The sequence below is a fragment of the Dendrobates tinctorius genome, unplaced genomic scaffold (genome assembly GCF_039654945.1).
Source record: "Dendrobates tinctorius isolate UK_male_01 unplaced genomic scaffold, ASM3965494v1 ptg000036l, whole genome shotgun sequence".
NCBI lineage: Eukaryota > Metazoa > Chordata > Amphibia > Anura > Dendrobatidae > Dendrobates > Dendrobates tinctorius.
The window spans coordinates 24812290-24839909 of record NW_027361704.1 but is presented as its reverse complement, the minus strand read 5'-3'; the positions used below and the strand labels follow the sequence as shown (position 1 = coordinate 24839909).

The 27620-nt window shown below is 41.9% G+C and overlaps 1 protein-coding gene across 3 annotated transcripts in view; it reads left to right on the top strand.

The window, feature by feature from the left end:
- The window catches only part of JADE2 (jade family PHD finger 2), a 385012-nt gene that overhangs the window by 75170 nt on the left and 282222 nt on the right, over window positions 1-27620 (top strand). For all 3 annotated transcript variants that reach the window (XM_073573758.1, XM_073573756.1, XM_073573757.1), the window contains exon 4: window positions 11732-11889. In XM_073573758.1, coding sequence (XP_073429859.1) covers window positions 11732-11889 — 158 coding nt within the window. The remainder of the gene's footprint in view (window positions 1-11731; window positions 11890-27620) is intronic.

Here is a 27620-nt window from a genome sequence, read left to right as displayed (position 1 = left end):
TGTTACGTTGTCCCTTTTGGTGTCTCTTTCTATTCTTGTTGTATTAGTGCAGCGATGGCACCAGTGCTCTCACCTGCCAGTTCCCTACTTGGGGATTAGAGCAGGGCAAGTGAGAGATTAGGTATCCTGCTCGGTGACGGGGTGAAAGAACCTGTATAGGGACGATAGTGAGATCAGGGCACATCCTCAGGTGAGTGCAGGAGGTGTCCTTTTCCCTGTTCCCTATCGACAGGGCCCACCGTTGTTAAAGTTTCCCTGGTGTTCCCTTGTGTGTTGTGCTGTTTGGTGACTGACCAACCGTTGGGTTGTGTCACACTGGTCAGTTACTCCATGACATGGAGTAGACGCCTCTTGGACTAGACATCTCGTCTACCTCTGCAGTGTAAAACCGGTTTTAAGCAGGCAAGAACTGGTTTATTTGTGCCGCCCATGGTTCAGCCAACATGAATTAGCTGACAGGTTCCCTTTAAAAGCATTATCTTCTATCACAAAGCTATGTGAGGGTGACCTTTAACTATGGTGACATTATCTTATCAGCCTATTGTGTGTCCTAATGATTTTACTGTGGTGTTTGTGTCTTGTAGGTTCTTCTTTCTCTGTGGTTAGCTGTGACTCATTCTCTCCACAGAAAGGCCTTTGAGGAGCTTGGTGCTACCTTTCTGTGCAGTTGCAATCATTTCATTTTCCTGAACACCGGTGCTGGTTACATTTGTGTTTGAGCTTCCTAAACAGTTGCTCACATTGTTATAGCAATAAACATCACCCATGCAAAACCGTAAAAAGCCGCGTTGCTAAGCAGCCAGGTTTTATAGACAATGTCTACATTTCTGCAGAACCCAAGAAATAGTAAACAGTCATAGTACAAAAAAACTGATTTCCTTCTTTTCCCCTAAATTTACTCTATTCTATCAAGCGTCTTGTTCATCACTGTCCAATTTACCATTTGTTCAGCTTTCATAAATAATTCAGAGGGGTTTGAGTAGAATAATTGAGTCCTTTTTTCCCCCTCAATTTTAGGCAATTTAGTTGTGAAAAGCGTTTCGATTAGTTCCTGAGTGGATTAGTTGATGCAGGATTTCCCGTTTTCCGATAGGTTTCTCTTCAGGCACATCACTTAGAATGAAGTCTTAAGATTTATGTTCCATCAAGATGCGCTACTTCACAATACGCGGTGAGAAAGCAGGAGCTTTTCGAATCCTATTACTCAGAAGTCATGGCCGGCGTCTGTGCCATCCACCGAGCACAGGCTGCTGGAAGAGAAAAATGAGGCCTTCTGGAATCCAAAACGCCAGATAACATTATGTGGATAAATAACACGGGTAAAGGGTTTATGCTGCCGTCTCTGTAATCAATCTCCAAAAGTAAAAGCTGCATATTTTTATACACAGTGAAAGAAAAACAATGTTCTGGCCGGCTGCAAGCTCGAGTTTGACTTTGTGTCATGAATAAATTAGGATATACGGCCTTTGCCAAATCAAACAAATTATGACCTACTCAGAAAATGACATGGACACTCGCCCAAACAGCAAAACGACAACCACCCAACAGCTGTTAAGAAAGTTCTGTGTCCATGGAGCAAGTAATTCAAGAGGAGGCCGAGTTTAGACAGCCAGATAACAAACAGGCCAGGGGTTCCTCTGCTGTTCCGAGTCCTTGTCTATAGTCCACGGGCGAAGGAGCTGTCTTCTATCTCACATACGGTGAAATTATGTTCTCTGTGACCCCTCACTTGTGGTATGATTCTCTCATCTAAGAGATTCGAATCACAATAAGCTGCTACTGAGATCAAACTCTGAGCAGAGGTTGATTGAAATGTCATTACCATTATCGACCTGATTCTCTCGCATGGAGAATCAATACTCGTGTTAAGGGGGCTTTACACATAGCGATATCGCTAGCAATATCGCTAAAGCGTCACCGATTTTTGTGACGCAGCAGCGATATTGCTAGCGATATCGCTATGTGTGATACTTACCTCCGACCGGCTCCCCCGCTGGGTATCGCTGATCGCGCGAGATCGTCCACGTCCATTTCTCGTCAGCTGCTTCCTGCTGGGCTTCCTGCTGGCGCCGACGAGCGTCGCGTGGACGCGGGCTGAGGACGTCATCATCGCCGCGTCTGAAAGGTAAGTAACGACCGCTGCTGCGTCGCTACGACGCTGTGAGATCTGCCTGTATGGCAGCTCACTAGCGACCATTTAGCGATGCACCAGTGATCCTGACCGGGTCGTATCGTTGCCAGGATCGCTGGTGCTTCGCTAAATGTAAAGGGGGCTTAAGCAAATCCTTTATCTGAGTGATTAAAGGCGCCAATGCAATTCTATAGGTCCATGAAAGGAACGGACAGCACTTGGATGTCATTTGGACTTCTTGATATGAGACGTTTGAGAAACCTTCATCAGATCTTTCTTTCATCAGGCAAAAACTGATAAAGCTCTGACCAAAGTTTGATGGTACAAACTGACACTGACCAAACTCTAACACTCTGATCAAAAACTCTGATGAAACGCTGTGTACACGTTGACAGGTTTTTTATACTTTTTATAGTAATCTAAGGTGCAACCCTCAATGTCAACTGGTGAAACGTATAAAAGGTTACATAAAAACCTGCAATCCAAATGTGCTATTGGGCGTCTATAATAATAACACTAATTCTATCATTGCCTTTGTGTGGTCTTATTATGTATATGATGTGTGGGGTATAGTTTTAGTCTCCACATTCTTAAAGACCACCTGTCAGCTGGATTCTGCACCACAAAAGACAACAGTGATGTCACAGGGCTCATCAGTAGCTTTACTAGCAGAAAACTACGCTGCTGAACACCGCGCTCTCACTGAGTGATGCACTTGGTGTTATTTGGGATACGTTGATGATGATTTTAGCTTGGTGACACTGACACATTAATGGTAGATCATCTACCAATAGAAACAACCACACATACAGTGCCTTGCAAAAGTATTTGGCTCCCTGGAACTTTTCAGCCTTTTCCTACATATCTTGCTTCAAACATAGAGATACCAAATGTAAATTTTTGGTGAAGAATCAACAAGTGGGACACAATTGTGAAGTTGAACGAAATTTATTGGTTATTTTAATTTTTTGTGGAAATTCAAAAACTGAAAAGTGGGGCGTGCAATATTATTCGGCCCCTTTACTTTCAGTGCAGCAAACTCACTCCAGAAGTTCATCGTGGATCTCTGAATGATCCAATGTTGTCCTAAATGACTAATGATGATAACTATAATCCACCTGTGTGTAATCAGGTCTCTGTATAAATGCACCTGCTCTATGATAGTCTCAGGGTTCTGTTTGAAGCACAGAGAGCATCATGAAGACCAAGGAACACAACAGGCAGGTCCGTGATACCGTTGTGGAGAAGTTTAAAGCCGGATTTGGATACTAAATGATTTCCAAAACTTTAAACATCACAAGGAGCACTGTGCAAGCGATCACATTGAAATGGAAGGAGTATCATACCACTGCAAATCTACCATGACCCAGCCGTCCCTCTGAACTTTCATCTCAAACAAGGATAAGGCTGATCAGAGATGCAGCCAAGAGGCCCATGATCACTCTGGACGAACTGCAGAGATCTTCAGCTGAGGTGGGACAGTCTGTCCATAGGACAACAATCAGTTGTACACTGCACAAATCTGGCCTTTATGGAAGAGTGGCAAGAAGAAAGCCATTTCTCAAAGATATCCATAAAAAGTGTCATTTAAAGTTTGCAACAATCCACCTGGGAGACACACTAAACATGTGGAAGAAGGTGCTCTGGTCAAATGAAACCAAAATAAAACTTTTTGGCAACAAAGCCAAACGATATGTTTGTCGTAAAGGCAACACAGCTCATCATCCTGAACACACCATCCCCACTGTCAATCATGGTGGTGGCAGGATCATGGTTTGGGCCTGCTTTTCTTCAGCAGGGACAGGAAAGATGGTTCAAATTGATGGGAAGATGGATGGAGCCAAATACAGGACCGTTCTTGAAAACCTGTTGGAGTCTGCAAAAGACCTGAGACTGGGACGGAGATTTGTCTTCCAACAAGACAATGATCCCAAAAATAAAGCAAAATCAACAATGGAATGGTTCACAAATAAACGTATCCAGGTGTTAGAATGGCCAAGTCAAAGTCCAGACCTGAATCCAATCTAGAATCTATGGAAAGAGCTGAAGACTGCTGTTCACAAATAATCTCCGTCCAACCTCACGGAGCTCGAGCTGTTTGCCAAGGAAGAATGGGCAAGAATTTCAGTCTCTCGATGTACAAAACTGATACAGACATACCCCAAGTGACTTGCAGCTGTAATCGCAGCAAAAGGTGGCGCAACAAAGTATTAAGTTAAAGGGACCGAATAATATTACACGCCCCACTTTTCAGTTTTTGAATTTCCACAAAAATTTAAAATAACAAATAAATTTCATTCAACTTCAAAATTGTGTCCCACTTGTTGTTGAAACTTCACAAAAAATTTTAATTTGGTATCTTTATATCTGAAGCATGATATGTGGGAAACGGTTGAAAAGTTCCAAGGGGCCGAATACTTTCGCAAGGCACTGTATTTACAGGCTAGTTACATGTGACATTGGCCTGTAAGAATCTCTAAAAACATGTATTGCCGGAGTACTGATAATGACCATGTAAAATCTTTGCTCTCAGTGAATGGAAATACTCTTGGTTGGCTTCTATTCGCAAGATTTATTTTATTGCTCTAATTTTGGCATAATTCCTACAAAATGCCATAGTTTATGATAATCTCAACATTTGTAATTAACAGCACTGTATGAATATGCCTTTAGAGCTAGAATCAAAATGTCTGTCCCGACTTGTAGGTGGCTCGATACTGACTGATCTTTTTCAAATGTTATTCTCTTTGCCCCGAAGGCAATGTTTGCACTGCTCATGGACACCGCTAATTATGCACTCCACATGCCCTGCTAAATCACGTCTACAAGGCCTGCTAAGATCACGTCTTCATGGCCTGCTAAGATCACGTCCTCATGGCCTGCTAAGATCACGTCCTCATGGCCTGCTAAGATCACGTCCTCATGGCCTGCTAAGATCACGTCCTCATGGCCTGCTAAGATCACGTCCTCATGGCCTGCTAAGATCACGTCCTCATGGCCTGCTAAGATCACGTCCTCATGGCCTGCTAAGATCACGTCCTCATGGCCTGCTAAGATCACGTCCTCATGGCCTGCTAAGATCACGTCCTCATGGCCTGCTAAGATCACGTCCTCATGGCCTGCTAAGATCACGTCCTCATGGCCTGCTAAGATCACGTCCTCATGGCCTGCTAAGATCACGTCCTCATGGCCTGCTAAGATCACGTCCTCATGGCCTGCTAAGATCACGTCCTCATGGCCTGCTAAGATCACGTCCTCATGGCCTGCTAAGATCACGTCCTCATGGCCTGCTAAGATCACGTCCTCATGGCCTGCTAAGATCACGTCCTCATGGCCTGCTAAGATCACGTCCTCATGGCCTGCTAAGATCACGTCCTCATGGCCTGCTAAGATCACGTCCTCATGGCCTGCTAAGATCACGTCCTCATGGCCTGCTAAGATCACGTCCTCATGGCCTGCTAAGATCACGTCCTCATGGCCTGCTATGATCACGTCCACATGGCCTGCTAAGATCACGTCCACATGGCCTGCTAAGATCACGTCCTCATGGCCTGCTAGGATCACGTCTTCATGGCCTGCTAAGATCACGTCTACATGGCCTTCTATGATCACGTCTACATGGCCTGCTAAGATCACGTCTTCATGGCCTGCTAGGATCTCACGTCTACATGGCCTTCTAGGATCACGTCTTCATGGCCTGCTAAGATCACGTCTTCATGGCCTGCTAGGATCTCACGTCTACATGGCCTGCTAGGATCTCACGTCTACATGGCCTGCTAGGATCACGTCTACATGGCCTGCTAGGATCACGTCTTCATGCCCTGCTAGGATCACGTCTACATGGCCTGCTAGGATCACGTCTATATGGTCTGCTAAGATCACGTCTTCATGGCCTGCTAGGATCACGTCTTCATGGCCTGCTAGGATCACGTCTTCATGGCCTGCTAGGATCACGTCTTCATGGCCTGCTAGGATCACGTCTTCATGGCCTGCTAGGATCACGTCTACTTGGCCTGCTAAGATCACGTCTACATGGCCTGCTAAGATCACGTCTACATGGCCTGCTAAGATCACGTCTACATGGCCTGCTAAGATCACGTCTACATGGCCTGCTAAGATCACGTCTACATGGCCTGTTTAGATCACGTCTACATGGCCTGCTAAAATCATGTCTACATGGCCTGCTAAGGTCACGTCTCTAATCTCGTATGTGCCTGAGAAAAATAATTTCATTTTCACTTTGCTGGCGTACTGACAAAAAGCATTACTGCCCTCTATTGGCAAGACTGGGAATGTAAGCTGGTCTGGAATTGCTCCATAACTCTGTGATTTAATTATCTCTGTACTTATTTGTCTGGGCCATTCTCTGCTTGGAACTAAAGAAGAATTTTCTAAGTAAACAAGTTAATCTTCCCATCCTATTAGAACTAAAACCTATTGCCTAAAGCTGTCATACTGTGTTATACAAGCCGAGGGTTGCCTCCAGAATGGAAAAAATGTATTTCCAGAGGGAAACATTGGGGAGGGGAATTTAGTAAAAAAAAGCAGTGTTATGGGGTATGATGTGCCAAATCTATTTGCCCAGAAATGTTTCATTTACCCCAGCTTTGATCTTGTGTGATTTCATTTAGCCCAATATCAGCAAGTCTCTCTGCTTTACTCAGCCAAGTTTTTAGGTTTTTTTAGTTATGAGAGAAGTGCGAAAGTCCCAAAATTTCTTGTGTAAATATAGCTAATGCTAATGTTTACAACTCTTTTGGTGTCACAAAAGTGGTGTACAGACCATGATGCATTCCATGGATTCGATTTTCTTTACTTCAAAGACTTGTCATAGTCTTGTGGACTGTTTGGTAAAATTGTAAAGAAGATGCTACCCTTATGCCCCCCCTCCCCCCAAGACACAATAAATAGCACTGGGCTGAACGTTGGCTTGGCCAACAGCGGTCTCACCTTTATTCCCCACACACTGAAACACTTAGCTAGGCCGAGCGCTCCTGTCTTGTCTAAGAGGAGTCTTTCTGACAGTGGCTTATCTCCCGGAGAATTGAAGGTTCTGCCATTGGAGATCTGACGTGACAGACACTTCTCTTCCCAGCCATCTTAGACCTTCTGATCCTGCTGATGTTGGTGGTGACACCAACAGATAGACTCCATGACTGCTAAGACATCACTTCTATCTGCAGGGTGTGTAGTGTGTGCATGTAGTGAAGAGAATGGTTGATGTAACAATGTCTTTCCTAGATTACTCATGTATACATAGAATAGCCTCCTATTTCCATTTCAGCAGAAAAATGTTATTATTTGTTTAATATTTGTACAATTTTCCAGTATGTTTTCTCTTTCAATTTGTTATCAAACTGCAGCCAGTTCTAATCACAGGTCAGGAGGGGCTGCAGACTGAAGACATACAGCTCCTGAGACCTGTGTCTCAACTGACAAGGGCTGTATCATACATACCTCAGTTGGCAAAAGGGAGCACGGCTGTCACTGGCCACAAAAGGGATGTCTCCATATTGAATCTTGGATTCCCTAATTGCGTTGACTTAATGATTTTTTCCTGTCTAATATATGTGCAGCTATATTTTTTGTTCCCCATTTATTTATTAGATTTTACCCGTGGTTGGTGTCCCCTTTATTTTGGGGTATATTTATTGTGATCATGCTGAAGTAGCATTTTATGAATTTTTTTAACGTTTGACTAAATAAAAATAATTTTTAATAGTATATGGTTCTCTTCTTCTTAGTGATGGTTTATATAGCTGTTCTATGGATGTACAACTGTTATAAATCTGTCATACTGAGTGACAGAGGATGAGGACGAGAAGGATGAAGCTGGATGGAGACCTCCTTGTCGAGCACAACATGGGTTAAAGCAGAGGTCTCAAACTGCATTCCTCAAGGGCCGCAAACAGGTCATGTTTTCAGGATTTCCTTAGCATTGCACAAGGTGCTGGAATCATTATCTGTGCAGGTGATTAAATTATCACCTGTGCAATGCAAGGAAATCCTGAAAACATTACCTGTTTGTGGCCCTTGAGGAATGCAGTTTGAGACCTCTGCGTTAAAACATATTTCTTCACATATAACAGCAGTGTGTTGTGTGTGATACAGCTCTTGTCCTTTGAGAGACACAGGTCTTGGGAACTGTCTTTAGTCTGCAGCCCGTACGGACACGTGGCTAGGATGGACTGAAGCCTGGCTTATATGAGGGATAGTGCTACATCCCTACTTTAGCCACGGTGGCACAGATCACATGGCCAAAGATCTCTGTATGCCACTGATACGTTATAGCATAGTGCAGGTGAATTGGCTCACATTGCAGCCACAAGGTACCATGATCGTGACAATCAGGTCCCAAAAAGTGGGAACCAGTTGGATTTTTTGTTACTTGCTATGTGGGTTGCAATGCAGCCACATTTGCTTATGCTGTGGTCGCAGTGATGTTTGGACGCACCACCTGTGTTATGTAGCCCCAGTCTTCTCCATGTGTATGTTATGTATCAGAGCTGTCATGTTACAGACTGCACATCTTCATGTTCATCACACCATAAGGAGCACATTTTAATCACTGGTTCTTTGATCTGACGTTGACCAGCTTGTTTCTAACTTGGACCTGTCCTTGTAAACCTTTATGAAATCCTGGATATGTCTGTCTATGTATCAGAAAACAGAATAATCAGTGTAATATACGTCCTAAAGGCCCCTTTACATTTAGCGATGCACCAGCGATCCCGACAACGTTACAACCCGGTCAGGATCGCTGGTGCATCGCTAAATGGTCGCTAGTGAGCTGCCAAACAGGCAGATCTCACAGCGATGTAGCGACGCAGCAGCGGTCGTTACTTACCTTTCAGACGCGGCGATCCTGACGTCCTCCCACCCGCGTCCACGCGTTGCTCGTCAGCAGCAGCAGGAAGCGCCCGACCAGAAACGGAGCTGCACGATCTTGCACGATCAGTGATAATCAGCGGGGGAGCCGGTCGGAGGTAAGTGTAACACATAGCGATATCGCTAGCAATATCGCTGCTGCATCACAAAATCGGTGCCACTTTAGCGATATCGCTATGTGTAAAGGCCCCTTAAGACTCAGTCCCCGCGCATGATGATCTGTACTTCTTGCTCTTTCCTGCACGTTATTTTCAGTATCAACCTCTCTGTTCATGGCATGGCAAGGTGTGTGCAGACACGTGTATTCTTCATTTTCATCCTAATAGATAGGATTTGGAAATAAATGAAGTCCACCAGCTGTAACATGTATCAGACGGTGTAATATAGTGTGCTGTCCTATTGATTTAATAGCTTCCTCTGTCAGGAGCTTTGGAACCTTGAGATTAAATCTTACTCTGCATCTACTTCACTAATGCATGAGTGAGGAGTATGGGGTCTGTCATGAGCTGTTACCAGGACTTCAGACCCTCATTAAAGCGGCCTTTGTAAAACCTCGGCAGTCTTGACAGAAAGTTGCTGTGACTCATGCTAGGGAACAATCAGCTGTTGAGCTCGGTTTCGAAAGTGCAGGTCATGATTTTAGTCATAGATCAAACTGCGCACATTGATGCAGTTAGATAACCAGGAAATGATTTGCCGAGAAGCGCAACCTTCAAATGACGTGTTACAGCGTGACTAATAACATCTTGGGTTACCATATTTTTTCTCTTTGTGGACTTTTGTATGGTGGCATGCTGTGTTTCATTTTTATATTTATATTGCATGTGACGAGGTTTGTTTTGATCAATCATAGATCTCTTTATATGTATTGCGGTGGACGCACTATTCTTCTCAGCAAGGTCAACAGAACCTTGATGAGGCTTAACATGACTGTGATATCGGTTTAGATAACCTAAAGTTATGTGTTCATGATCTCTTTTTCAGGTTGATTTCTCTATGGAATCCCCCTGAAAAGTCCAGCAGAAAATGTTCAAACTAATAGAAAAAACTACTAACTGCACATGTGTTCAGGCTTTTGAATGTCTGTCACCAGGTTTTTGTAACCACATCTGCATAATGTACAAAAAGAGACCCTGATTTCAATGATGTATCACTTAGATTACTGGGTGCAGCAGTTGTGACACAGTCAAAGTTCTTATATGTATCAATGCAGCAGAGCTGAGAAAGCTAACTCCACCCATACCATAGCTTTCTGTGCCCTTATCTATTGACAGTGGACGACCAGAGCTCCCATGCACTGTGGTCCGAGCAATGGTAGTCTCCTGGTAAACCTTCATTGTATTTTAAACAACAGCACACAGCCTAATAAGTGGCACATCCCTGAAATCTGTGTCACAGCTGCTACATTATACTGTCTGCAGATTACATAGCAACAACCTGCTGATACATTCCGTTTTAAAACTTCAGGTTTCTAAAAATTCCAAACGGTTAATAGAAGTGACATGTCCATTCTTCTGCTGTTTTCCGCTTGGAAGACACTTTATAGTATACTTTACAGTACAAGCCATGGGAAGGCTTAACTGATTCCCCAACGTCCCGTGAAGCATTTTACCATTGTTTTTTTTCTTACAAAAGCACTATCGGTTTCTTCATTGTTTAATAGAGTGAGAAAAATTACCATACATTACAAAATCTTGGAAAGACCCACCAAGAAAACAATGAGGAAACAATGCAAAAGATGCTTTGGGAAAAAAATGCCAAATTTGGTGGGTACACCTGAGTTTAATAGACGTCACGTGCAGTGCACCTACCCTGACTGAGCTTGACAGAAACGCTAAACTTTCAAGCATGTCAAGAAAACGCTGAAAGTGGGAGATTTATATTTGTAGTGAGAGAAACAAAATAGGAATCTTGTGGGTATGATACCTTTTAAAGGCTAACAAATAATAGTGAATGTTGTTACAAAGCAAGCTTTTGGCCTGATGAAGGGACATAAGCAGTCCCGAAAGCTTGCTTTGTAACAACATTCACTATTATTTGTTAGCCATTAAAAGGTATCACACCCACAAGATTCCTATTTTGTTTCTCTCACTGAGAGCACTTTATATATTTTTTTTCTACTGGCTAACACGGTACCAAACCACTTTTTTCATTTATATTTGTGAAATGTACATCAAGTTCTGCTGAGCATTTTGGGAACTATATTAAAGTATAGTATTTTAAATGATTGGAATATTACTTTTACCGTTTATGTGGGGAGGAAGGGCTTTTGTTTGAGATGTAAAGTGTTTTTGTTAATTGGGTTAGGGAAGAATGGGCTGATTGGTTCTCACTTTTGGGAAGGCTGTTGGAATTTAGAAATCCACATGACAGTGATCTCTACAAGTAAGTCAACGGCATGTCAAAAACTTTCCATAGATGTTCTGCTGAATCAGGTCCCTCAGGCTCAACTGATGCTAACTGAAAAGCAAGGGAACCTGTTGTGTTGAAAGTGGAATGTGATCATGTGCTTTACTTACTTGCTGTCATGTACCGACTAAACTCCCAGAACATTGAGCGAACTGAAAGAGACTTGGTGAAAGTGGAGCCGAATAGTAACGGTGTGTACAGTACTCACCATTAGGACTCGGCAAGCTGCGCGGAACATCTTCTCGGGTGGACAACACCTTCAATTATTAACCTCAACATACTGATCTGGTGTTTGTTTTCTAGGTTTTTCGTACCGATTTAATAACTGCTATGAAAGTTCCAGATTCCTTCCAGTTTGCCCCAGATGACTTCTATGTATTGGCTGATCCTTGGAGGCAAGAATGGGAAAAAGGAGTCCAGGTGCCAGCAGGGTTAGAAGTAATCCCTGAACCTCAGGTCAGGTAGGTAATGTCAAATGTCATTTGTTTCAGTAGTACTTCCTTATGTATTTCCTATTAAAATACTCAGTTATAAATCTGGCATGTCTAGTTTGTGTATAATATTTTAAAATCCCTTTTTGCGCCCCGGCTAAGCTCTTAAATGAAATCCAGGCAGGTAACTACTACCTACTAATAACAGGTTTGTAAGCAGTATCCTGCTGACAGTGTCTGTGTGGTGGCACTTATTTTTTTTTTCCTTAAACTACAAATACAAGAATTGGAACTGAAATGTAAGTGACGGGAATGCCCTGAGTTTGGTCGCATACTCCTGTGCTAGATTTGCCTGGTGGGCTTCTACAGAAGGCTGACCCCTGAGCATACTTCTAGGGAATTTGCATGTACTCTGTATGACGTAAATGGTTACTCCCATCCCGTCCATTTACGCCATATGCATGGGATGTGCTATATATAGATAGTACAGGGTGGGCCATTTATATGGATAAGTGGGCCATGTATATAGTTGGAGCCAAAATGGCCAACTTCAAAATGGCCACCATGGGCACCACCCGTCTTGAAAAGTTTTCCCCCTCCCATATACTAATGTGCCACAAACAGGAAGTTGATATCACCAACTGGCCCACCCATGCATCCTGTGTTAAAAATTCTAGCATAAATCTGAAGAGTGATTGATTTTGGGCATGGTATGTTTGAAATAAAGCAGTTTTGTGTTTGACACTTTTTGGTGTTTGGATATGACAAAACTTTGATACAATTGTGTGCAGATTACATGCGTTTTTGATGCGCTTGTGCTGCTGATTCTCATGGATTCGTGCATGCACGTTTATTACCTGCAGATTTTCCACATCTAATGCAAGTCAGTTGAGAAAATTTTGTAGCGAAATTTGCTGTAACCGACAGAGAAATTGACATGCTGCAAATTCGAACCACACACCGCAGGTCAAGATTACGCCGAGTAAAACAACACCCACAGGGGGCATGAGATTTCTATAAATCCCATCCCAAGCAAGAGCAAATGCTCATGGTAGCAAGTTATCCCAAGACTTCCTGTGAGAGCCAACCACAGCCTCACACTGCTGCATGCCATAGATAAGGAATCCATGAGAAAAGCCTCCTCTTGCATTAGGCTAGGTTCACGTCACCTTAGGGCAATCCGTTTAATGGATTGGTTTCTAAGCGGCACTAAGGCAATGTAACGGATCCGTTAACACACCCATAAACTTCCATTAGTGTAACAGATCCTAACACTTGTCAAAATCGGCATGCGTTGGCGATCCTCTGTTATTTGTGACGCACCTTTGAATGCGGACTACCGCGTTTTCGGGTCCGTTATGGCGAACGCACAGCGAACGGACGCGTTCGCTCTGCATAGATCTCTATGGCTATCGCAGGCCGACGCAATTCAACCATGCGTTAACGCGATCGCAAAAATACAGACATTTTGGGGCGCATCCGTTTAACTGATCCATTAAACGGATTGCCCTAACGCGATGTGAGCCTAGCCTTAGTAGAAATTCAGACTCACTAGCGTAGGCAGACTTGGGGTGTCTTCACACGTTGCATTTTTCAAGCAGGAAAAAAAGCAGCGTTTTACATTTCCAACTAGATTAATGAGTTTTCTAAAATCTCATCCACTCAGTGGATTTTTTTTGTTGTGTTTTTTTTTTTTTTTTTTTTTTAACCTGTTGTGTGTTTTTATTAAAAAAAGGCAGCATGTCAGTTCATCCAGTGTTTTACCTACTGTTTACAAAATGACTTGGCACCAAAAATGTACTAAAAAGTGTCAGGTACACTTCTGTTTTCTGGCCATAGCCTGTGTTTTTCATGCAGGAAAAAAAATCATCAAAAACGCTTCATGTGAATATACCCTTATATGCCAGGCGGTGGGAAAAGGTATGCAAATGAGCTCTCTTCCAGGAGGACGATGGCTAGAGGAACCTGTTGCAGATAGCTTCTCTGTCATGTCCAATCCTTTACCTGTATCAAGCCTTTAGCAAATAAAAGGGGATATAGTGGGAGATCAATCAAAATTGTATAGTTGGTACATACACCACCCCAGACTATATTATAGCAAAAAAGGACAGTCATAAACCTAATCGGAAATAAACAGACAACACATGACCATAGTCCAGTCAATAAAAAAAAAATATATATATATTTTATTAGATAATACCATAAAAACAAGGTTAATTCATAAATAGGCAAAGCATCAAGTATACATAATCATCTAGTTAGAAATTGAAGGGTCAACTAACCATAATCTTGAAAAGAGGTTACATATATGTGTAGGATCCCATACATCAAAAAATATTAAAAATAAATTATTTAATTGACGTGACCACTAAAAATAGTGTACAGAATCATGATATGTTCATGAACCAATAGTGTTACATAAAAAAATATATATATATTAGTGTCATGAAAAAAAGTGTGTTACCACAACAACATACGAAGGCAATTGGCCGAAACGCGCGTTGGGGAAGGGCAGCTACCTCTGGCGTGTAGGAGCATTTATAATCCACAGGTATAATTATTTAATAGTATAGTTGGGTTGTTGGCAGCAACCTTTTCGTTTCCTGATTGCTCTATTATTAACTGTGGTGTTTTTATCTCCGAACTACGCCTTTATATGCTCTCACTTGTTAAGGGTTATATGGTCATGGTCACAAGATCATAATTTTATCTGTGTGTAGCAACCCCTGCTGGACATTACTGCACCTTGCACTTTATTATTTTTTATCAATTATATTTATCGTTTTTTGGTTGCACACATATTGCACTTTATTATTATTTTTTTTCTTATTGTTATGTTGTTGTGGTAACACACTTTTTTTCATGACACTAATATATATATTTTTTTTATGTAACACTATTGGTTCATGAACATATCATGATTCTGTACTAGTGTTGAGCATTCCGATACCGCAAGTATCGGGTATCGGCCGATACTTGATGTATCGGAATTCCGATACCGACTTCCGATATTTTTTCAATATCGGAATTCGGCATCGGAATCGGAAGTTCAGTTGATTGACGGCCTGACGTCATCATGATGCGCGGTGTGTGCGCATCATGATGCGCCGTCATTTCGGGCCTTCCGGGGGTCTCTGCCGGCCTGCCGGGGGGCTGTGCCGGCCTGCCGGGGGGCTGTGTGGACTGCCCGGGGTCTGTACCGGCCTGCCGGGGGGCTGTGCCGGCCTGCCGGTGGTCTGTGCACCCTGTGGGGGTCTGTACCGGCCTGCCGGGGGGCTGTGCTGATGTCCGGGGGTCTGTGCAAGCATCGTCCGATGGGACTACAAGTCCCATCGGGCGATGCCTGCTACCATGACAGTGATTGACACATTAGCCAATGATGGGACAGTAGTAGTCCCATCATCCGGCTAATGTGTTAAATGTTAAAAAAAAAAAAAAAAAAAATACTACATACATACTACATGCATGCTACATACATACTACATGCTACATACATACTACATACATGCTACATACATACTACATACATGCTACATACATACTACATGCATGCTACATACATACTACATGCTACATACATACTACATACATGCTACATACATGCTACATACATACTACATGCATGCTACATACATACTACATGCTACATACATACTACATGCATGCTACATACATACTACATATATACTACATACATACTACATACATGCTACATACATACTGCATGCTACATACATACTACATACATACTACATGCATGCTACATACATACTACATATATACTACATGCATGCTACATACATACTACATGCTACATACATACTACATATATACTACATACATACTACATGCATGCTACATACATACTACATGCTACATACATACTACATATATACTACATACATACTACATGCATGCTACATACATACTACATATATACTACATACATACTACATACATGCTACATACATACTGCATGCTACATACATACTACATACATACTACATGCATGCTACATACATACTACATATATACTACATGCATGCTACATACATACTACATGTTACATACATACTACATATATACTACATACATACTACATGCATGCTACATACATACTACATGCTACATACATACTACATATATACTACATACATACTACATGCATGCTACATACTACATATATACTACATACATACTACATACATGCTACATACATACTGCATGCTACATACATACTACATACATACTACATACATACTACATGCATGCTACATACATACTACATATATACTACATGCATGCTACATACATACTACATGCTACATACATACTACATATATACTACATACATACTACATACATGCTACATACTGCATGCTACATACATACTACATACATACTACATGCATGCTACATACATACTACATGCATGCTACATACATACTACATGCATGCTACATACATACTACATGCTACATACATACTACATATATACTACATGCATGCTACATACATACTACATGCTACATACATACCACATACATACTACATACATGCTACATATATACTACATGCATGCTACATACATACTACATATATACTACATGCATGCTACATACATACTACATGCTACATGCATGCTACATACATACTACATATACTACATGCTACATACATACCACATATATACTACATACATACAATACATTCATACAATACATACATAGACATACAGTACATATAACATAGAGTAACATACTTACCAATACTTGTCACATTGTTCCCCGAAGCCATTGTCTTTTCCGGAATAAATATTAACATAACAAACCACAAAAATACTCACCCACGATCCGAAGCAGTCCACGAGTGTGTCCCACGACGATCTTGGGTAGAGAACTGCAGCATCAGATGATGCTGCCGTTCTCTACGGGCTGCAGGAATCCAATGACGGAAGGTAGGTATCCTTCCGCACTGTATTCCTCCGCCACTTAAAAAAAAAAAAGTCCCTAGTCTCACTTTATGCCATTGCTGCGTGGGAATTTCCCACACAGCAATGGCATAAAGTGAGACTAGGGACTTTTTTTTTTTTTAAGTGGCGGAGGAATACAGTGCGGAAGGATACCTACCTTCCGTCATTGGATTCCTGCAGCCCGTAGAGAACGGCAGCAACAGCTGATGCTGCAGTTCTCTACCCAAGATCGTCGTGGGACACACTCGTGGACTGCTTCGGATCGTGGGTGAGTATTTTTGTGGTTTGTTATGTTAATATTTATTCCGGAAAAGACAATGGCTTCGGGGAACAATGTGACAAGTATTGGTAAGTATGTTACTCTATGTTATATGTACTGTATGTCTATGTATGTATTGTATGAATGTATTGTATGTATGTAGTATATATGTGGTATGTATGTAGCATGTAGTATGTATGTAGTATGTATGTAGCATGCATGTAGCATGCAGTATGTATGTAGCATGCATGTAGTATATATGTAGTATGTATGTGGTATGTATGTAGCATGTAGTATGTATGTAGCATGCATGTAGTATATATGTAGTATGTATGTAGCATGTAGTATGTAGCATGCATGTAGTATATATGTAGTATGTATGTAGCATGTAGTATGTATGTAGCATGCATGTAGTATATATGTAGTATGTATGTAGCATGTAGTATGTATGTAGCATGTAGTATGTATGTAGCATGCATGTAGTATGTATGTAGCATGCATGTAGTATGTATATGGTATGTATGTAGCATGCATGTAGTATATATGTGTTATGTATGTAGTATGTATGTAGTATGTATGTAGTATATATGTAGTATGTATGTAGCATGTAGTATGTATGTAGTATGTATGTAGCATGCATGTAGCATGCAGTATGTATGTAGCATGCATGTAGTATATATGTAGTATGTATGTAGCATGTAGTATATATGTAGTATGTATGTAGCATGCATGTAGTATATATGTGTTATGTATGTAGCATGTAGTATGTATGTAGTATATATGTGGTATGTATGTAGCATGCAGTATGTATGTAGCATGCATGTAGTATATATGTAGTATGTATGTTGCATGTAGTATTTATGTAGTATGAATGTAGCATGTATGTAGTATGTAGTATGAATGTAGCATGTATGTAGTATGCATGTTGTATGTATGTAGCATGTAATTTTTTTTTTTTTTTTTTTTTTACATTTAACACATTAGCCGGATGATGGGACTACTACTGTCCCATCATTGGCTAATGTGTCAATCACTGTCATGGTAGCAGGCATCGCCCGATGGGACTTGTAGTCCCATCGGACGATGCCTGCACAGACCCCCGGAGCCTGCACAGCCCCCCGGCAGGCCGGCACAGCCCCCCGGCAGGCCGGCACAGCCCCCCGGCAGGCCGGCACAGCCCCCCGGAGCCTGCACAGACCACCGGCAGGCCGGCACAGACCACCGGAGCCTGCACAGACCCCCTGGCAGGCCGGCACAGCCCCCCGAAAGGCCCGTACAGACCCCAGAGAGGCTGTACAAGGGCAGGAAAGGGTTTTTCTTATTCCGATACCGGAAGTCCCATAGACTTGAATGGGACTTCCGGTATCGGAATCGGCGATACCGATACTTTTTTTAAAGATCGGCCGATACCATCCGATACGATACTTTGAAGTATCGGACGGTATCGCTCAACTCTATTCTGTACACTATTTTTAGTGGTCACGTCAATTAAATAATTTATTTTTAATATTTTTTGATGTATGGGATCCTACACATATATGTAACCTCTTTTCAAGATTATGGTTAGTTGACCCTTCAATTTCTAACTAGATGATTATGTATACTTGATGCTTTGCCTATTTATGAATTAACCTTGTTTTTATGGTATTATCTAATAAAATATATATATTTTTTTATTGACTGGACTATGGTCATGTGTTGTCTGTTTATTTCCTGTAGCAAGCCTTGTAACATGACCTAAGAAATCTAGTTTCACAACCTACTTTGAGATTAGGCAGGGTCCCTGAGACCGTTGTCTGGGAATGGATGTCAAAAACTAGATAAAAATAAAAAAATACAAGAAACCTAATTTACTTAATAGGTATAGAAACGCTGCAGAAAATCTGCAACATCAAAAACTCCTCAAATACTCCCCATGGCAGCGTAGCCTTCCAGTGCTAAAGATACTTTTTATTGCAGTCTCCTTTCTTGGTAAGAGATAAAGATTTCACCAATCCTCAGTGGTCTGTGATTTACAATTTCCAGATTGTGCTGCTTTTATGTTAACTCTCATGGACAAAGCTGATATCCCTATGTGATCTTGTCTGAACTCATAACTCTGTTTGCCATTTATAAGTAGTCAAAATCACATTATAGAACCTATGTACTAGCCGTATTGGATCCCACGGCAGCGGAGCAGCAAGCAGAAATCACCTTGAATTACTGAAGCCTGCGGCTAGCTAGAAAATTATTGGGAACTGATACCTTTTTTACACTGTTCATTAGAAATTCATTAGCCCTCTTAATTCTTGGTTATCACCTTCCTCACTGCTTCATAAGAAAAGCAAAGGCCACGTCTCTGCTCTTCCAATAAAGATAATCTTAGTGTGCTGCTGTAGTTAATGTAGATGTAATTAATGGATCGGTGTCATTAATGCAAGTGAATGGTCAGCAAGGTTAGACATGGACGTCGTCCTCGACCATGCAGGAATGACCTGTGGACTGATGTCAGAAAATAGTAAGTAATAAACAGCTGCTAGACATTGAGGCCATTAGACTTTTCGGAATGATCCATAACATAAATTCCTGGGCTACACCTTGCTTTATATACACTGTGTTCCAAATTATTATGCAAAAAGAGTTTAGGAGTGATAAGGTTAGAATTTTTTTGGTTTGTCATTTAAACTCATTGATGGTGATGTGTGTCAGGGCTCTTTATATCACTGAAAGCAATTGCAGATACTTGTGCAAATTAGTTTGGCAGGTGTGTCCAAATAAAGGCAAGACTACGTAAGAAGGCTGTTCCACATTATTAAGCAGCCCACATTTTTTGCCAAAATGGGAAAGAAAAAGGATGTCGGCTGCTGAGAAGCAACAAATTGTGGAGTATTTAGGTCAAGGCATGACTACAATCAACATTGCCAAGACACTTCATCGTGATCATCGCACAATCAAGAAGTATGTAGCTGATTCCCAGCACACACGTGTGCGTGCTGCTAAGGAAAAATTGAGGACTCTTTCCAACAGGCAATTGCGTCAGGTTAAAAAAGCAGCTGCAAAAATGCCTTGTCATAGCAGCAGACAAGTTTTTGAAGCTGCTGGTGCCTCCAACGTCCTCCGAACAACAAGATGCAGGGTCCTTCAGAGGTTTGCAGCTGTGCGTAAGCCATCCTGTCGACCACCTCTATCCACTGCACACAAGCAGAAACGGCTCCAGTGGGCCAAACGATACATGAAGACTGACTTCCAAACTGTTTTGTTCACCGATGAGTGCCGTGCAACGCTCGATGGTCCAGATGGATGGAGTGGAGGATGGCTGGATGATGGACACCCCATGAAAACACGGCTAAGGCGCCAACAAGGAGGAGGTGGAGTAATGTTTTGAGCTGGAATCATGGGGAAAGAGATTGTCGGCCCCTTTAGGATCCCTGAAGGGGTAAAGATGAACTCCATAATCTATGTGGAGTTTCTAAAACAGCACTTCCTGCCATGGTTCAAGAGGAAGAACCGTGCTTTCCGCAGCAAGATCATTTTCATGCATGATAATGCACCGTCTCATGCTGCAAATAACACATCTGCATCTCTGGCTGCTATGGGCATAAAAGAGGACAAACTTATGGTGTGGCCACCATCTTCCCCTGACCTCAACCCCATTGAGAACCTCTGGAGCATCATCAAAAGGAGTGTCTATGATGGCGGGAGGCATTTTGAGTGTTTATTATTTTTAAGAATATACTGTTTTCATAGGCAGTTTGTTCAAAAACATTGCAATTATACTAGAATATTAGATGACTGGAAAATAACAATGACTGCAATTCATATAGGTAATTTAGAGAAAATATGAGGAAATATTTTTTGCATAATAATTTGGAACACAATGTAAATGTGATTTTATTTTTTTAAAGATCTTGGGGTCTGTTCACTACTATATGGAAAACCGTTCCATAGGTCCCCAATGTTCTTCATGTATACAGTGAAACTTCAATCCGAGATTGTGAACCTGGGTCTCCTTTTGCCTAACAGCACTTCCCACTGATGTCACCGCAGGGACTAAATTGACCCCTTGTATGCCATAATCGACAGTGACCCCAGAATGTAAGAAGATTGACAGAGGGAGATGGCTTCCTCTGTCACTCCATCAACTCCCTGCAGCATGATCATGAAGAGTCAATAGTTGCAGAGGCAGTTGGAGAGACAATGGACTCTAGGAGTGTTTCATAGGTCAAAGGATCACATGTTCAAGTCTATTTTTGGAACAACTAAATACTGTAAAGAGATTTTTAAGTGTTTATTAAAAAAAATATATATTTACTTTTTTTTTTTTTAGTTAAAGCCCCTTGATCTAAAAGGAAAAGCAAATGTCCAAAAAAGACACGTGTCTAGTAACACTGCATCCATAATGATTATCACAATAAAACATATATTGTTATTTACCCCACAAGGTGAACACTGCAAAAAACAAAACAAAGAAAACAGATGGACAAACAGGAAGCAACATTTTATAACAACCCTTTACCAAGGAATTTAGGTATTGCTCTATTAGAGGTAGTAAAATAACAATACACAACTTTACTTGTCAAACAGAAAACGCAGTATACTGTATATGCTAAAAGGTATGTTTGTTAAAGTGTACATAGGAGAGACATCTAGACCAGTAAGGGTGAGTCTTAGTGAGCATTGATCAGTCATTATAGCTTTTATATGGAACCTGTCCCCTCCCAAAATGCGTACTACTTGCAGATAAAGTGCTGATCTCAGGTAAATGGCATTTAATCCATGCCTGGCTGCCTTACTGGGAACAGTGGCTACAGGGAGAAAATGACCTTCTATTCTCCCTGTCGTGTGTGAGTATGGTATGTGGGCATAAAGGGAGTGTATAGGGGTGACTGAAGTAATCTTGTAGAGGAGGATAAAGTGTGAGTACGGGGTGTGGTTATAAGGGGATTGTATAGAGGTGACTGAAGTAACCTTGTAGAGGAGGATAAAGTGTGAGTACGGGGTGTGGTTATAAGGGGAGTGTATAGAGGTGACTGAAGTAACCTTGTGTAGGCGGATGAGGTGTGAGTATGGGGTGTAGGTATAAGGGGACTGTATATGGGTGACTGAAGTAACCTTGTGTAGGCAGATGGGGTGTGAGTATAAGGGGAGTGTATAGAGGTGACTGAAGTAACTTTGTGTAGGCGGATGAGGTGTGAGTATGGGGTGTGGGTATAAGGGAAGTGTATAGAGGTGACTGAAGTAACCTTGTGTAGGCGGATGAGGTGTGAGTATGGGGTGTAGGTATAAGGGGACTGTATATGGGTGACTGAAGTAACCTTGTGTAGGCTGATGGGGTGTGGGTATAAGGGAAGTGTATAGGGGTGACTGAAGTAACCTTGTGTAGGCGGATGGGGTGTGGGTATAAGGGAAGTGTATAGGGGTGACTGAAGTAACCTTGTGTAGGCGGATGGGGTGTGAGTATAAGGGAAGCGTATAGGGGTGACTGAAGTAATCTTGTGTAGGAGGATGAGATGTGAGTAAGGGGAGTGTATAGGGGTGATTGAAGTAATCTTGTGTAGGCAGATGAGTTGTGTATCACAGCACTTAGTCATTAATCACTACTCAACCCATTGAATCACAGAATATGTGTGTAGAACAGACTGTCAGTCAATGTGTCAGGGATTGATTACCGTGTACTCACTGTATCGTGAGTGGTGACTGTGACCGCTCCGAGCATCACACCGGTAAGCCGACCAAACATTATTTAAGTTCTATTTAGTGGTGAAAAGTGCCCTATAAGACACAAAAAGGATAAAGTTGGAGAGAATAAGAAGTATCACATCCATTTAGTTCATCTAGACAGTGAGTGCAAATTGGGCGACAATCCTGTAGCCGAGCGTGTTTAAGAGTAAACATCCGCTCTCTGAATTACGGTGGTAAATATTGGAGGAAGAAGTTATTGCAAAGGAAAGCGTTCTGGATGACTACATTAAATACAGTACCGATACAATCTCAGATGGCACACTGACGCCGTGCCTGCGCTGTCCCTTGTGAATATTGTGATGGGGGAGGACAGGCAGTGCAATTCATTTTCTTTTTTGTCATACAAGAAAATCACCGATTCTGCACACTGATGAAAATCGGTTCAATATTTTTCACAGATAAGAAAATACAGATGTCTGACCGAGGACGTAATGTTATAAACATATAACATGAGTTCCTCGGTGTCAGGAAAATATGAAGTATTTCCTATTGCCCTAAGGTACACATGCAGAGCTCCGGCTACCCCCCACCGCCCATTTGGTTTGTGCACATAACACTGAGCTTCATAATGCAGCCATGCAGCTGCAAGTCTCTGCTTCTGCCTTTGTGAAATTCTATCCCCTCTCCCCCCTCCACACAGCAGTATGGTCACTTTTTATTTCACTGTCCAGTTAAAGGCAGGTTTTCCCTCCATATTTCCTTTGTCCATTTCACGTCGAATTTAATAACACACAATAATCCGACAGATAGGAAAAATATATTTTCAGAATCAGTATATTTAAAGCTACTCCCAGCAGCATTTTGCAGCCGGTAGGATCCTCAGAAGTCGGCGAAATAGTTTCTGCCACCCAGTAACAGGCAGACATGGCATGTTTGATGTCAAACAAAAGGTACATTTTCAGGGGAAAATAAAATGCCCCTGCCGTCGCCCTGTGAGCTTCCCAGCCGAATGTAGGGCAAGGAGAAGCTTTTACTATCTTCTCAATATAGGCGGTCCTCACGGGAACAGCCCATATGTGAGGTCAACAAAGGTGGGAGTTTTTATGTTTATAGCCAAAACCATAAAACTGGGACAACCATTTTGAGAGTGTTCAGAACCTGGGGGAAGACAGATAACATCCATGCTGTGGACTGAATCTGCTCTTTGGGAACCCCCCTCCCTTCATCAACACGTCATACCAGTGACTGAGATGTAGTAAGTTTCATATTTTAATCCCTTTTATGTGTAACTGTTTGTACATACTGTATTTTTTCTCCTTTTGTAACATCTTTGTATTTTTGTAAACACTGCCTATATTTTCTGGAGTAAACATATAAATTTACTAGTTTCGTTCCCCTTGCTCTATAATCGAACCGACATTTACTCCGCTCCAAATCACACTACCTGTGGATCGGTTCCTGACTCAATATAGTTTTTAGTATCAAACGAGGAACTGGTGGCAGCATTGTGTCCTAGTGATATTGGGGAACTCAGGCAATGACGGATTGGAGGTTTATGTGTGTGTTCCTTGCATGGGACTGGTGATATACACACCACCTTCACTGCAGAGTGCCCGATAGCCAGTACGCGTCAAAGCAACCTTTCCGGCGACTACTTGTCCTAGGTGCAGTTCCTTGACTGACCTGAGGATTGGGGAGGGGCGCCAGATATCTGCAAGTTCCTAACCGGAGCTGAAAGTGATAACAAAAGTTGGGTTATGTCCTCCCTCAAACTCCTGACACTTGGCAATTGTTAGGGTATTGCTGTTTAAAGGGGACCTGTCACTGGATGAAATGCGACCAGTTTTTGCTCTTATTTTATTCTCTCTGCTTCTGAGTATTGAGATTTTTTTTTTTAAATTTAAAATCGCCATGTGTTTCTTGAGATGTGCTTATTTTTTATGTTTTATACAAGGGCGTGTGGCTCACAGAATTCTCTGGGGGAGATGTTTAGGTTACTCTGCATTATTACCCTGTAAGCCACTCCCCCTTGTTAAAGACCATAAAAATTGCACCAGATGTAAGAGCCCAAACCTCTGGGACCATAGAAAAAAATGGCAAGAAGTGGGAATAAAATCAGTGTAAAAACTGGCCTCTTGTCATGGTGACCGATCCTCTTTAAACAGCTAATCACTGAATTAAAAATACATTCTTACTGTGTGCCTATGATTGCATATAATGGTATTACATATAAGAGTCTGTTTGTGTTTCATATGTCACCATGAGGCCGACGTGGGAGGACCATATTGGTCTACGTTACTTATAAGAGAGCTGGGTGCGCCCATGTCATCACACATGAGGAAGGGTGTGCGCTTTCTAACTTTCAGTTGTCTCTCTACAAGTGTGTGAAAACTAGCTGCTATGATGTCTCCTATGCGCAGCACATAAAGCCATGAGGGATCCATGCTCTACTGTCTTTATAGTACTACTACTGTCTGTAGCACTCTTACTGTGACAGCAGCGTAGGACATTATACAGAAGTACTGAGCAGTGTTGCTGTAAATTCACCATCGCTAGAGTGAGATCAAACATTTGTTAGAATTTATTATTTATTTAGTTTACATATATAGCACCATTAATTCCGCATTGCTTTACAGGCATCATCACTGTCTCTATTGAGGCTCACAATCTAAATTCTCTATTAGTATGTCTTTGGAGGGTGGGAGGAAACTGGAGTACTGGATGAAACCCTTGTAAACATTTGATGAACATACAAACTCCTTGCAGATGTTGTCCTAGGTAGAATATTAAACCCATGACCCAGAGCTGCAAGGCTGCAGTGCTAACCACTGGGCCACCGTGCTGCTCAATAAAGCTGCAGCACATCATGCGTGTGTTTCTGCCTCTCTCACCCTGCTCTTCTCTCCCCTTTTCATAGACTCCTATACGGAGCTGTAATCTGATCCACAGATTGTAGCTGTTTTTCTGAGTAAATGATGAGTTTAGGAGGTAAGGGGAGGAGAAGAAATGGCTCATAAATGGAGAGAGAAATATGTTTCTATCATAACATATCATAACATATATTAGTCTCTTATATTTCCTTGGAATATTTTGATGAAATAACCGTGTACATTTAACTTTACAAATAAAATTTCCTTATAGGACAACTTTTAGTAATTTGAAGAAATAAGTACAGTACAACCTTCCAATAAAAAGGAAAACCTCCGTAAGACTGTGTTAGACATTTCCCTCCAATTGAGTCTATTAAATAAGTTTTCAGTTAGCAAGTAGAAATTAAAGACAGCATCTGCTTATAAATTCCCAATGAATCCCATTCTACATGTTCTCCATGAGGCTGTGCAGACCTGTCCTGCAGATTCCTTTGTCATCCTACTGCAGATATCTATCTGAGTGCTTGCCAGCTGCAGTGGATCAGTGCACAGGGATTTGCATTGCACACTGTGTCAGCAGATGTCTTTTCTACTTGCCCTTCATCGGAGGAAGAAAAAAAAGTCTTTTAGTAGGTATCTGTAAATGACAGCATATCTGTTTCCATCATTTGAAAGGCTCAGCAAACATTATGAGATAAGATAATTAATTCCATATGCCTGCTAGCATCTTGGCGTGAGGGAGACATCATATTGTTTTTTCTGTTTTTTGTTTTTTTTTGCTTTATTACTCTCCTAGAGCCTAGCATACGTTAGAACATCTTTGCTTTTCTTAATACCAATAACAAAATGGTAATTGATTCAGTGAAATGCAGCTGCTGCAAAACTGAATGGTCTGAAAATATGCGTAATCTAAAAATGGTATTAAACGTAATGTGTCTGTAACATCACACTGAATGTAAAAGATGGGGAAATAGAGGGTCAACAGGACCATATTGCTGGGTCTCATTCTACTTTTAAAGGGATGGTCTGGCACCTAAAATATATTTTCTAAATCTCTATCCTTAAACCCTAACCACTTGTATAATTTACTTTGTTACACAACGCCCTCGTTTGAGAGGTGTCTCAAGTGACGTCACAGGAGGCTGTGCCTGCACTCACTCTCTGCAGCGTCCACTGCCCCTCCTGGAAGAGGACGAAACCGGGCACTGCTGCACTTAAAGTTGTCCTACATCCTGGGTGATGGACTCTGGGAGATGTGAGTGCAGTACCAACACTTTGCTTCTATCTGTGCCATGTCTTCTAGTTGAAAGAATACTGTGTCAAGGTGAGGATATAGAAGCAGTGAGTAACACCAATGCCCCCCCCCGCGCTCAAAAAAAATCGTCAGGCGGCTCAGGTACGGCAGCTGTAGTCAGACAGCATAAGTCATCTTATTTATGTATGGCTAGTAAGTAGAAATGGGCGGACCTCTGGATATTCGTGTCCGGCGGGTACTAGAGCAGTACTCGAAACCGGACCACATTCACTTGAATGGGGCCCACACATCCAGTGGTTTGCCTTGCTGTCATGTGCATGACAGCGTGGCAAACACTGCTTCTGATCAGTGGTTAAATCATTACAACCGCAGTTCCCACACTGTCAAATGACAACGTGAGCCCGCAGCTGTGATAGGATGTAAAAAGTTTTCCTCCGGTCACTGGCGTCAGCTGATGGTACTGCTACTCCCATCAGCTGACATCTGCTGCCACTAATAACAGTGAGAGCAAGCGGCGGCTGATGGGAGTATTCATTAGCTGCTCTTGCGCTCTAAAAAAATAATTAAAAAAACGCTGTGGGTTCCCCTGTAGTTTTGATGACCAGCCAGGCAAAACTCAGAGCTGGGGGCTGCAACTCTTAGCTATCAGCTTCAGCAAGGTTCGTTATCAAGAATAGGTTGGTCCCCATGCTGTTTTTAAATTGTTTTAAATAATTTTTTTTTTTTTAAAAACGGCATGTGGTC